Source organism: Nothobranchius furzeri, chromosome 5 (assembly GCF_043380555.1).
Source record: "Nothobranchius furzeri strain GRZ-AD chromosome 5, NfurGRZ-RIMD1, whole genome shotgun sequence".
Taxonomy (NCBI): Eukaryota; Metazoa; Chordata; class Actinopteri; order Cyprinodontiformes; family Nothobranchiidae; genus Nothobranchius; species Nothobranchius furzeri.
In genome coordinates, this window is record NC_091745.1 from 73,274,436 (window position 1) to 73,286,760 (window position 12,325).

General features: G+C 42.6%; 2 protein-coding genes across 5 annotated transcripts in view; one reads left to right on the forward strand and one right to left on the reverse strand.

Moving 5' to 3' along the window:
- Positions 1–2,810, reverse strand: part of rasip1 (Ras interacting protein 1) — a 17,666-nt gene extending 14,856 nt beyond the window's left edge. For both annotated transcript variants that reach the window (XM_054741022.2, XM_054741021.2), the window contains exons 1-5: positions 2,357–2,810; positions 1,648–1,769; positions 966–1,411; positions 276–524; positions 1–71 (exon numbers count right to left, since the gene is read on the reverse strand). The exon at positions 1–71 is cut by the window's left edge. In XM_054741022.2, the coding sequence (XP_054596997.2) occupies positions 1–71; positions 276–524; positions 966–1,411; positions 1,648–1,769 (888 nt within the window). In that variant the 5' untranslated portion in view covers positions 2,357–2,810. The remainder of the gene's footprint in view (positions 72–275; positions 525–965; positions 1,412–1,647; positions 1,770–2,356) is intronic.
- A 2,385-nt stretch (positions 2,811–5,195) lies between these two features.
- cox6b2 (cytochrome c oxidase subunit 6B2) lies at positions 5,196–6,830 on the forward strand. Of its 3 annotated transcripts, none has more exons than XM_015950149.3 (4): positions 5,196–5,288; positions 5,589–5,716; positions 5,888–5,988; positions 6,226–6,830. In XM_015950149.3, the coding sequence occupies exons 2-4, from the start codon at positions 5,611–5,613 to the stop codon at positions 6,277–6,279; spliced, it is 261 nt and encodes an 86-aa protein (XP_015805635.1). In that variant the 5' UTR covers positions 5,196–5,288; positions 5,589–5,610; the 3' UTR covers positions 6,280–6,830. The 3 variants fall into 3 exon arrangements, with proteins under 3 accessions (XP_015805635.1, XP_070407196.1, XP_070407195.1); XM_070551095.1 differs by lacking the exon at positions 5,196–5,288 and adding an exon at positions 5,299–5,451; XM_070551094.1 differs by lacking the exon at positions 5,196–5,288 and adding an exon at positions 5,307–5,507.
- Positions 6,831–12,325: the final 5,495 nt, after the last annotated feature.

Consider the following 12,325-nt stretch of genomic DNA (forward strand, 5'->3'; position numbering starts at 1 on the left):
GCTGTTCCTTCCGCGATGACCGCGCTCGCCCTCCTCTGGTCCAGATGGCATCCTGTTCCTCCAGCGCACACCTGTTGCACAGACAACCACATCATCCGCCAGTTTCACTCTGCAACACATTAAGAACCAGAGGTTCATCCCATCGGCCACATGTCTCACACACACACACACACACACACACACACACACACACACACACACACACACACACACACACACACACACACACACACACACACACACACACACACACACACACACACACACACACGCACCTTGGTGACCCTCCCGCTCCTTCTCTTTTTCTCTTTCTTCTTTCTCGTAGTCGTCCTTCCTGTGGATTTCAAAGCGTCTCTCAAATCCATCCTTGGGCCGCCACATGTCCACTAACAACAAAGGGCACTCCCATGGGGCAACACTTCTGCGGCACTCTGTCTCCCACTTGATAGCTCCATCTGGCTGCTGGACAGGCTTCCCAATGACATCACACAACAGGAAGTCCTCAGGGCTGTGTCTCTGGACCACTAGAGAGTAATGAAGGAAAGGCAGAAAGAAGAGGATGGATGAATAGTAAAAGGCCTGTATTTCTAATAGCACCTTCTAGGGTTCTACAGCCACCCAAGGCACTTTACAACGCAACCAGTTATTCACACACATTCACACGATGGTGATGAGCTACAGTGCAGCCACGCCTACCCTGGGCCGCACTGACAGAGGCGAGGCTGCCGTACACAGGCACCACCAGTCGGCAAGGTGGGTCAAGTGTCCTGCCCAAGGACAAAACAACTACGACAAACAGGGCTTGAACCAGCAACCCTCCTGTTAAGGGGTGGGCCCTTAACTCCACTCCCACCATTGTCCCAATGAAGTTTAAAATTAACAGTGGTAGTAGGGTTTCTATTGGGCCATTGCCAATTGGTTTGTTTATTTAAGCCAGTAATGGACATCAAATGAATCCCTCAAACCTGCATCATCCGTGTCTTCTCTTTCTCTTTCGGTATACCGAGTGATGACCTGGACAATGAGCTGCCTGGCTGTGGAGTGAATGTTGGCCAGCAGAGAGCGATAGTTGGCTCCACTGTAGAGAGCATCCCCATAGATCTTTATCAGACCCGAGGAAGAGCCAGGGGCCAGGTAGTGATGGGACGCAGGGTTAGCCGAGTGAGCCCAAATGTCTCTCTCCGTCTCCCCTACCGCCCGGTCCCGGTCGCTGTTGGAGCGCCCTCGCAGAAAGAGATTAGAAAGACGCTTTGTGCGGGACTGGGGGCCAGCAGGTCGAGGCCTGAGAATGGCCGGGGAAGAAGACGTGGTTGGAGAAGGGGAAGCCAGCGAGGGGGTGGAGTTAGAGAGGGAAGAGGAAGGAGCAGAGGGGGCCTCGTGGAGCGAGGTGGCGTCAGAGCTGGTAGTCGACCTGGAAACAACAGAGAGGGAGCGGGGGACAGATGGAGGGAACAGGAAGGAGAAAGGAAGTCAGCTGGGAAATATAACCGAAAAACATCAAGGGCTAAAATAAGACTTGAGAGAAACTCATCAGATAAGACACACAAACTGAGTTTTAACCACCCTGATGATAACTGGGAGTTAAGTCTCATAAAAGCTGGCATGATTAATGAAATGATCAAACTATGAAGGTATTTCCTGACTAACTTGACGGAGATGGCGCTCGGCCAGCGACGTCCTAGTTTGGCAAAATGTTTTCTGGGGGAGTTGATCCACAATCCAACTGGGAAGTGCAGTTTTCTGACGCGAGGACTGCCAGGCCCCTCCATCTGAAAAGAAAGAAATGTACAATCAGCTGTTAATTCAGGAATCGGTCATATTTGATTGGATATAATAAATGTGAAGCTATTTTCCAAGCTGTAGCCGAGCTTCGTGTCCGTGACAGATGCCAGGGATGCAACAATATAACAATGGGATGATGTCATTATTAAAAAATACAAACAGGATACCTGCAGCAGGTTGTCAACATGGTGAAAACAAACAAAAAAGAAATCACCCGCCTTCCTTTCCAAAAAGCCCCTGAAAATCAGTGTGTGTGTTTCCCATTCTCAAACAGGAAACGTGTTTTTGCAGGACTCAGGTCCAGCTGTCGCGGAGACTGGGAAAATCCCACTTCAAGGTCAATGCCTGTCCATTTTTCCATTTCATTTCAGACAGTTGGTTAAACAAAAGCTCAAAACACGTGTTTGTCAACCTGCAATCAAGCCTTTATGGTGAAAAGTTAAATGTACCTTTGTAAAAACCTACCAACTGTTCTTTAAGCTCTGACTTAAACGTCTGAACGTTAACTCGGGTTTTGTCACTCTAGGCAAAATTGCACTGAAAGATTTTTTAATTATATTTTGAACGGACTTACCCACTTTAACTTTTGCAGAGTTATAACAATCCTTAGCCAGTTTCATGTAAAAGAAGGAGTCTAAAGACCCTCGGTTCTCACACGTAGCCTCGCCTCACGATGAAAATCCATAATTTAAAGGCCTCGGTTCCACTAATCCGTTAGATGTGTACTATTCCGACAAAAAAATACCTATTTCTTAGGTTTTCTTTTCAAAGAGCAATAGATTTGCTGTCTCTCTCTCTCTCTGGTTCTCGGCCGCTCTGGGTCTATAGATAGAGTAACGGGCCCATTGTTCCAAGTGACAGAGTTTCCTTCCTTTGCTTTGGACAACACCTATATCCTGGCTGAGTCAAAAAGAAAGGGAGAGATTGGTAGAAAATCAGGCAAGGGTAAATTTAAACATATTTGTGTTCGGTGCGTTTTACTGTGAGTACCGATTTTTCCCAATTGTATCAAAGAGAAACTGGTTTGTACATTTCTCATCCGGATGAAACATAAAAGAAAAAACTAAGATTGCTTGCAAGGATCTGAATGCTGCTTCCATTCAAATCAGACACAGTATAATGGATGCTAAAGCTAAAACGAAATCCCAAAACAGAGAAAATGCATTAACTGGGGGGTTTGCTAGAAAGAGGATGAAGGAAACACACTCATAGTGACAGGAAGCTAGATGTAGGCACCTGTGACCTTTGACCCACGCTTTAACAGGAAGATGCTGTTGGAAAGAGAAAGAGCGCTGTCCCAATGTCCCGACTTATGGACTCCTCAAGTTTACAGATGAGGATCGTGTCATTTAAAAGCTCGATTTTTTCCAGTTTTTGCATTTGAATTTGGACCGAATGTACAGCACCAGTGACATTAGCCTAATGCTGTCATTAAAGTTAGCAGGTAGTCATCTCAGACACTTTTGTCCTATCACAACTGATTATTGTGACTCACCCTAAGCTGTGACCGCCAGGCTTCAGCTGCTGCAAAATGCTGCCGTCAGGTTTACATATGGGGTGAAGAAGTGGGAACACATACGTATCCCCAATTTTGGACGATATCAGTTGTTGGTGAAGAATTGGTCTTAGTATTTAAGGCACTTGCAGAGACAGCTCCACCCTAGCAGAGCTTTTGACGAAGTACGTACCTACACAAGGCCAGCGCTCCTTGGATAAGCACCCACTGGTGGTCCCACAGGGCTAAGCTCAAGTCACGTAGTTTTAGCCCTGAAGCTGTGGAATCAACTTCCCCTTGAGATTGGAAGCTCAACGTCACTATGGAGTTTTAAAGGAAACTTAAAGGTAACTTCACCCGATATCTTAGGGCGACCTAAGTTGCCATTGGTCCTTTTGTTTGGCCAACTAGTTAGGCCCTAACCGGTTTACAGTTTAGTATGTTTTATGGTTTGGTTTTTATATATTTTATTGTGCATTTTTTTTAAATCACCTTTCTATTATTGTTTTGCATTCAGCACTTTGGGCCATTGATTGGTGGTAGCAAAGTGCTTCACAAATGAGATAAAGTTGCTATTTTCAGGCCCATTACTCAGATTTTGAGCATTTAGGCTGAATGAATACTTTTAGTTTACTAGCTGAGTCCCAAAAAATAAAAGCAGTTTGCCCAGATGACTTTAAATAGAATTCTTGAAACATCAAACTGTTTTTTCCGTGACATCGACAAATATTTATCATCTGATTTTAAAGCCCAAAAAGGTTTCCAGCATCTTTTTGTGAGACATCTGTTGGTTTATTCCATGCCTATATGAGTTTCAAGCTTTTTGGTTGTGGCTTAGTGTTAACCATTTTGAGCAATTACCTTTTACTACAAAAAAAAAAAAAGAATGGTTTGAGGCTTTCAAACAGGATTGTTTGCATTAAACTGATAAACACAATGAAGCAACGTGGGATTTGGTGTCTTTCTCCAGGACATTCTGACATTTGATGGCTTTAGCTACCCATCTCTACCCATTAGAAGACTAAACACGCTAACACCTGAGTCACAGGCACCCTGTTATGATGGTAATTTTGCCTTCAGTATGCGGAACAAGAATTTTAGGCCAATATTCATTTTTAAATCTGCCCTTATTTATGAGTCATGTTTATGTCATATGTCCTTTTTTCTGAAGTAAAGGTTCAATGTGCAAATGTTACAAAGGATTTTTTCCCCTTTCCTTTCTCGAAAGTGAAGACAAACACCACCAAAACAATTCTTTCAAAAACCTCCGACCAAAGTGGAGATTTGTGATTTCTCCGGCTGTCAGCATTTGCTTATAGATGTAAATATCCGTGGTTTTAGGTTTCACGTCTCTGCCAGCAACAAAAATGCTCCAACATCACACAGGCAACCGATGACCACAGGTGAAGGGCAACTTTAAGGATGGTTTTCACCACCTGGTTTTTCCACGTCCAAGGAATGTTTTTCAGCAAAGGCACAGATGATTTGAAACTTGAGACTGCAAGTTTGGGATGCTTATGAATGTAGCCTACTTCACAATTTACCGGATCTTTTTGCTGAAAGCGAGATGGTATGAATGCAATTTTTTCCTATTCGGTTACCTTACTATCAGTGTAAATAAAGTAATTTTATGTTACACATTTATTTATTTATTTATTTATTTATTTATTTTTGCCAAAATTGCAGTCAATTGCAGTGAAGCAAGAACTTTTGCTAACGCTTAAAGCTGGAGAAAAAAAACAAGAGTAAAAAAATTTGTAGTCACAATCTGGTTATTTCCCTTCTAAAACTTCAAACTCCTATTTCTTTGAAGATAAATTGGTAAGAAAAGGATAGAAATACCTCAAAACACATAAAATCAAATACATGATCAATTTGTCTGTCTTTTAATCCATTTGGGTAACGACATCGGCAAAGCTCTATTAATAGCCTACGACTCCATATCCCAGCATCCCTTGCGCGTCGCACAAGTTGACATTTTCCGGTGGAGACGATCGTTAGCGTTCTCAAGGTTAGTCGTTGAACTCCAAAATGTTTTGCTTTTAAGAACAGCATTTAGATAGTCTCATTTGTGTTTCTTTTGTGTGCTAATTTATAACAATGGAATAAACGATAATCTCATTTCATTTTGCGCGTTACAAGAAAAAATAGGGTTTTAGCTATTTTTTAAAAGGGTTAGTTTCGAGCTAACTAGCATGAGCTAGTTTTAGCTCTATTAACTTAGCTAAAGGTGGTTAGTTTGTCATTTGAAAAAAACTTTAGATAAACACGTTTTATCCGTGTGTTAACTTTGAACCTTTTACTGTTTCAGCTCCCCTCGATCTCACTTAACAATGGCTGACGTTATCGATGAGAAGATCAAAAACTACAGGACGGCTCCGTTTGACGCCCGCTTTCCCAACACCAACCAGACCCGCAACTGCTACCAGAACTACCTGGGTGAGAACATGACCAATAAATAAATATTCACGACTGTTTGGTGCCTGTGTCACTAAACAACAATAATTTAGTCAGGCGACGTGTTGTACATTTGTGGCTTTGAATCGGTATTGTTGGTAAATGTTAATATACTAATCAGATGTTGTTGTTTTTTTTTCTTCTGTGCTTCAGATTTCCATCGGTGCAACAAGGCCTTGACATCCAAAGGCCAGGATGTGTCCCCCTGTGTGTGGTACCAGAGGGTTTACCAAAGCCTCTGTCCTGTCAGCTGGGTTAGTGGCTCTGATACTTTATTTTGTCAGATTCATAATGAAGTAGTTTGGCCTCTATCATAAATCATGTCAGCTTTTGTTTAAGTTCACAACAGTAAAAGAAAAAAACCCTACAATTTATGTGTCTGATTGTTGAGGTTGCCACGTTCTTTGGGTCTGGCAGTTGATTGATTGTAATGTTATGCATGTAAAGTAGAATTTCTATGAATTCATACTCATTTCCTTTATCTTTTACAGGTGTCTAAATGGGATGAGCAGATAGAAGATGGGAGTTTCCCTGGAAAGATCTGAATTCTTCTGTTACCAGCCTGGATGCTTCCACCCTTATCTTTAAAGTGTACCAGAAGACCTCTTTAAAACATTACTTATTCATTATTGTTGTTACTACAGATAAAAGCTTTAACTGTATGCACGCACAACGTTCAAGATGTGAAGGTTTCAAGTCGGGTTTTCTTGCCATTAAACCTTTTTAAACAATACAGTGAAACTTTGATCAATCCATTCATAATTAAGTTTAAGGAATTAATTGTATTGGTTTTACTTCACTGGGCCAGCTGCAGCTAACCTTTTCTAAAATCACTTGTCGGACATCAAAGTCAATTGGCTTTTGCTGAAGTAAACATAACTTGTGAAGATCATCCTGTAAGGTAGCTGTGCTGTAAAAGTGGCTGCTGGTGTTACCAGTTCTTGATCATTTCAGCATAACTGTGACTGAAGAAAACAGCAACTCACAGTCCAATAAGAGGTCAACGTTAAACACTGTAAGCATACGTGTGGTCGCACATTACAGTGAAGCATTTTATAAACTGAAATTCTTACAAATAAATGTGTTAAATTCAAAAGACTGATTTTTTATGGTAGTCGTGTTAAGTTCATAAATTGGTTATTTGGGAGTAAAATGAGCACATTTACAGCCTTAGTTTTCAAATTTATTTATTAATATTCCTCTTGTATTTAATTTATGGTTTTCACCTTGAAACTTGTAGTTTCCCCTTTTAGCCACATGGGTGCACTATTGGTTCACTATAGAAAATGGAGCTAATCCACACAAACAATGTAAACAAAGTCGAAAAACAAGATTCTGCTCCTTCAAAAAATGTCGCCATCAGATACAGAAACTAACACATGCCCAGGAAGTCGATCCATCAGCATCAACTGCTTTTCCAGGGAACATCCTTCTGATACAAACGACTAAAAAGGTCTCCAGGCTTGACACTAACTTGCTTGGAAAGTTTTTGAGAACTTTTCAGCTTCTCATCATACTGATTTAGGACAAGAACACCAACAGGCTAGGAAATACAGTAAATATGAACACTAAAATTTAGAGGGCAAAAGAAAGTTTGGATGACAAAGTATCATTTTGCCCTCTTACCCCCAGAGGGCGTATGTAGCTGCTGTTTCCTGCTGTAGCTTGTTGTTTCAGTCCAACACAAACAATTAAGATAAAGTATTGAGGTTTAGTAGTTGTTTATGTGGAGATGTTTTGGCTTTCCCGTTAGTAGCATTTAGCTACTCCGCTCCTAAGCTCTGGAACTCTCTTCCACCTAATATCAGGAACCTCGGCTCTCTGTCCACCTTTAAGGCACACCTTTAAACCCATCTGTTCCAGCTGGCATTCTCTTGGTTATTTTATTTGTATCTTTAGCAATGCTGAATAATTGCCTGTACTTGTTTTCTTTTTTGTTTCTATGTTTGTAAAGTTTTATCTGTACAGTGTCCTTGAGAGTCCTGGTTTAAATCTCTGGACTCCTCAATTACCAAATTCCTCCACGAATAGCTTTAAAACGCTTCAGAAGACCAAAGACAGAGGAGGATTGGATTTACCCAGCTTTTATTATTATTTCTTAGCCAACAGGCTGCAATATATACCAAGATGGTTGCGAGATAACCCACTAGATGAGTCCTGGTTAGATATAGAACAGACACTTTGCAATACGATAGAGCTTTCAGACTTCTCATTTATTAGCTCAAGCATAAGAAAACGTGAAAGCTTCAAAAGTATTAGCATCAGCACCTCTCTGACGGCATGGTGGGAGTATCTTAAAATGACAGAGTCTTCACTAGTACCATGCAGACGCACACCTATCTGGAATAATCCTGACATTTTGCAAAATAATAAAATGATGAACCTTCCGGACTGGAAAAATAAAGGAATCCTATACCTGGAACACATATATGAAGGATTGGACTTCATCCCATTTAATCAAATAGTCTCCCAATTTGGAATAGATAAGAATAGCTTTTTAGAATATCACCAAATTAAATCTGTAGTAAAACAAAAATGTAAGCTCAATAAAATAGAATTACAAACACCACCAAGGGTATTAGACTTTTATAATCTCAAACCCCCCAAACTACTGTCTAAAGTATATAAGACACTGTCCAAAATAGACGATAGAATAGTAATCCCTATTGAAAAATGGGAGGTGGATCTATCAGTCAGCTTTGACCAGAACTTCTGGTCCCAAACTTGTTTAAAAACTTTTTAAATGATCAGACGCTCCAATTTACAATTAATTCAGTACAAAATTCTACACAGAGTACACTATACAGGTCATCGGATGTTCAAGATGGGGTTTGTGTCGTCTGACACCTGTACACACTGCACAAACAACATTCCTGACAATTACATTCATGCACTGTGGTCCTGCCCACCTGTCCAGGAATTTTGGGGTAGAGTATGTGAAGACCTGTCAAAGTATCTGAAATGTCATATCCCAAATTCCCCCTCTCTTTGTTTACTGGGGAAGCTGGACGATGTCCCAATTGAAACATCTTTGGCTCACGTGGTTCTGACTGCCATATGCATCACTAAGAAAACTATCCTCTTGAATTGGAAAAATAGAGAAACTCGTTGCATTAACCAGTATAGAAATCTTTTGTTAGATCATATTACACTTGATGTAGCCTCTGCTTCCACTTCAAATCAATCTCTCTGGGCTCCTTTGATCAGCTCCATCACAGCGATGACGGTGGACCATTGATATTGTCCTGCGGGATGATGTGGGTGAGGGGGTGGAGGGTCTGAGTTTGGAGTATCTGGACGTTCCCTGGAGATGGTGTTCACTGGAGGTGTCTGGGACTGGGGGCTGTTGCTCCCCTCTGGAGGTGCTTGGGTTACCTGGGGGGTGGGGGGTGGGGGGGGTGGGGGGTGAACTACTGGCGGTTGTGAGTGGGGCCCCTTGGAGGTCTTGGCGGTGGCCATGGGTCACTGCCCGGCATTGCCTCTGGGCGGGTCTGGGTGGGGGCCTGGGGGCTCGGGGTGTGGGGGTGGCTGGCCCCGTGTGGGGATCTGGGCGGTGCCTTGGGGGTCGGGTCCTAACATGTATGCTGCCGGGGAGAAGGCAGGAACATGCAGCAGTGCCTGACTCGGGTTCAGGGGCCTCGGGTAGACCTTGGCTCCTCTGCTGTCCCATCACAGGGGAGGGGGAAGTCCAGGAGGGGGAGGACCCAACCTGGATGTCCTATGTCTTTTATAATCCAGAAGTTGAGCAAATGCAGGGATGGGCATAGATATTCTGCTGGGGTGAGGCTGGGTTGGTGCCCTCGGACTCCGTGAGGCTCTGTGATGCTGCTGCTTTGGGCCCTGACAGGATGGGCTGGGGACCCCAACCCTAACCCTACTTAAAAAGCATTCAAAAAGAATAACAATAAAGTTTTAAGTATCAGGCGTGACATTAAAAGCAGACGCTTTGATGCTCCACCTGAGAGTAAATCTGTAAGGCTTGTCACCAGCATTCAGACATCAATTCTGTTTGCTTCACAGCCAGACAGGACACGGGGGGGGGGGGGGGGGGGGGGGTATAAATGAATAATGACTGGAACATAATAAAATGCATGTCAAAATGTTTTTTATAAACCTGAATAATTTAAATAAATAAGCACTTAACAGGAGGAACTAACAGGAACAATACACTTATCTAGACTATTAACGATCACTGTGTGATATTTAACAAAAACCCAATCAGCTAAAATTTAAAATTGCAAATAGAAACACCTGTAAAGGTTCCCGAGCCTTTAAATGGTCTCTCAGTCTAGTTAAATTACAGAAATGAATGTAATTTTGCACAGCATTTTAATTTTTCCAGCTTCACACATACACACACACACACACACACACACACATGCACATTATACAAAAAGGAAATAGTGGTTGAACCAAGAACAGGGTAAACATTTCTGATTGTAAACTACCTCTGCATTGCAATTGCACACACCTGCTGCTATATGTTTTGTATATTATTAGCGATATTTACCTGTTTAATATTATCTTACTGTTAGGGATGTTTTTTCTTTTTGTTATTGTTGTGCATCTGCACTTTATGCTAATGTATACGCATGGGACAGTGTGAAACGTAATTTCAATTCCTTCGTATGGCAAGCACATTCGAAGAAATTGACAAATAAAGTATTCTATTCTATTCTATTCACATAATTGTGTGTTATTAGTAGCCTTTCTGTTGCTGCTAATCTAGTAATGGTTAAATAAATAAATAAAATCCTTTAAAATGACAATAGAAGAGGCACAAGCCTGATGGAGGACTTAAATGTACTAACGTGGGTCAGACCCAACCACAGAAGAGCTGAAGCTGGGTGGTAAACACACACAGGTTGTTCTGATAACACCTGAGCTCCATGACGTCTGAGACTGATGCATCAGTGTTACAGCGGGACTAAAGACATGATCAGAAGGAGGTTGCAGCTGGATGATCTAGGAAGGTAGACGATCAGGACGTCTGAGCAGTGAACAGGTGAGCGGACCTTCAGGACGTCCCGCTGTCACGCTAGGAAGGGCATGGCTGCAGATCCACACCTGCAGCCGTAGACTTTTCATCATGTCTTCCTCGTTCTTCACGGGCCGTGATGCACTTGGATGAAAACATCTGCCTCTTTAGCTCCTGATCAGCTGATGACAGCTTCAACACACTGCACAGCTTAACGCACACATTTGCTTATCAGTAACAGAAACGACGTTTTGATAAAAAAGACGGTAATTAATTAGTTTGCTCGTTATTGAAAGAAATCATTTTTTAGTAACGCGGTTATTTTAAACGGCGTTATTGTTGCGTCTACAGCATGCAGTGACTGAGACAGTGAGGGTCGCCGCCCACCCGGCCAATCATCATCGTGTTTGTAAGTGCGTTACCGACACCTCTCTCCATGGCTGCAGCTGAAGTGTGGCGGTCAGAAAGCCTCACACTGTTGCTCAACGTTCGACAAGCACATAGTAACGCACAACCTTCCGTCCCCAGTAGCGGTAACGGTGTTGCAACAGTGGGAAAAGTCATTAATTAGATTATTCCGTTACCCCCCAAAAAAAGAATGCCGTTAGTAACACCATTATTTTAAATGGCATTATTCCCATCACTGCTTAGCAGCAATAACTGCAATCAAGCGTTTGCGATAACTTGCTACGAGTCTTTTACAGCGCTCTGGAGGAATTTTGGCCCACTCACCTTTGCAGAATTGTTGTAATTCAGCTTTATTTGAGGGTTTCTAGCATGAACCGCCTTTTTAAGGTCATGCCATAGCATCTCAATAGGATTCAGGTCAGGGCTTTGACTAGGCCACTCCAAAGTCTTCATTTTGTTGTTCTTCAGCCATTCAGAGGTGGATATGCTGGTGTGTTTTGGGTCACTGTCCTGCTGCAGCACCCAAGATTGCTTCAGCTTTAGTTGACCAACAGATGGCCGGGCGTTCTCCTTCAGGTTGTTTTGGTAGACAGTAGAATTCATGGTTCCATTTATCACAGCAAGCCTTCCAGCTCCTGAAGCAGCAAAACAACCCCAGACCATCACACTTCCACCACCATATTTTACTGTTGGTATGATGTTCTTTGTCTGAAATGCTGTGTTACTTCTACGCCAGATGGAACGGGACATTTGCCTTCCAAAAAGTTCAACTTTTGTCTCATCAGTCCACAAGGTATTTTCCCAAAAGTCTTGGCAATCATTGAGATGTTTCTTAGCAAAATTGAGACGAGCCCTGATGTTCTTTTTGCTAAACAGTGGTTTGCGTCTTGGAAATCTGCCATGCAGGCCATTTTTGCCCAGTCTATTTCTTATGGTGGAGTCGTGAACTCTGACCTTAATTGAGGCAAGTGAGGCCTGCAGTTCTTTAGCAGTTGTCCTGGGGTTTTTTGTGACCTCTCGGATGAGTTGTCTCTGCGCTCTTGGGGTAATTTTGGTCGGCCGCCCACTCCTGGGAAGGTTCACCACTGTTCCATGTTGTTGCCATTTGTGGATGAGGGCTCTCACTGTGGTTCGCTGGAGTCCCAAAGCTTTAGAAATGGCTTCATAGCCTTTACCAGACTGATAGAGTCATGGTCCATGGTGAG

Excerpts from the sequence above, each read along its gene's own strand:
- cox6b2 (XM_015950149.3), top strand. The coding sequence starts at position 5,611 with ATGGCTGACGTTATCGATGAGAAGATCAAAAACTACAGGACGGCTCCG. Across the intron at positions 5,717-5,887 it reads CTGCTACCAGAACTACCTGG|ATTTCCATCGGTGCAACAAG; the intron begins GTGAGAACATGA and ends TCTGTGCTTCAG. Across the intron at positions 5,989-6,225 it reads GCCTCTGTCCTGTCAGCTGG|GTGTCTAAATGGGATGAGCA; the intron begins GTTAGTGGCTCT and ends TATCTTTTACAG.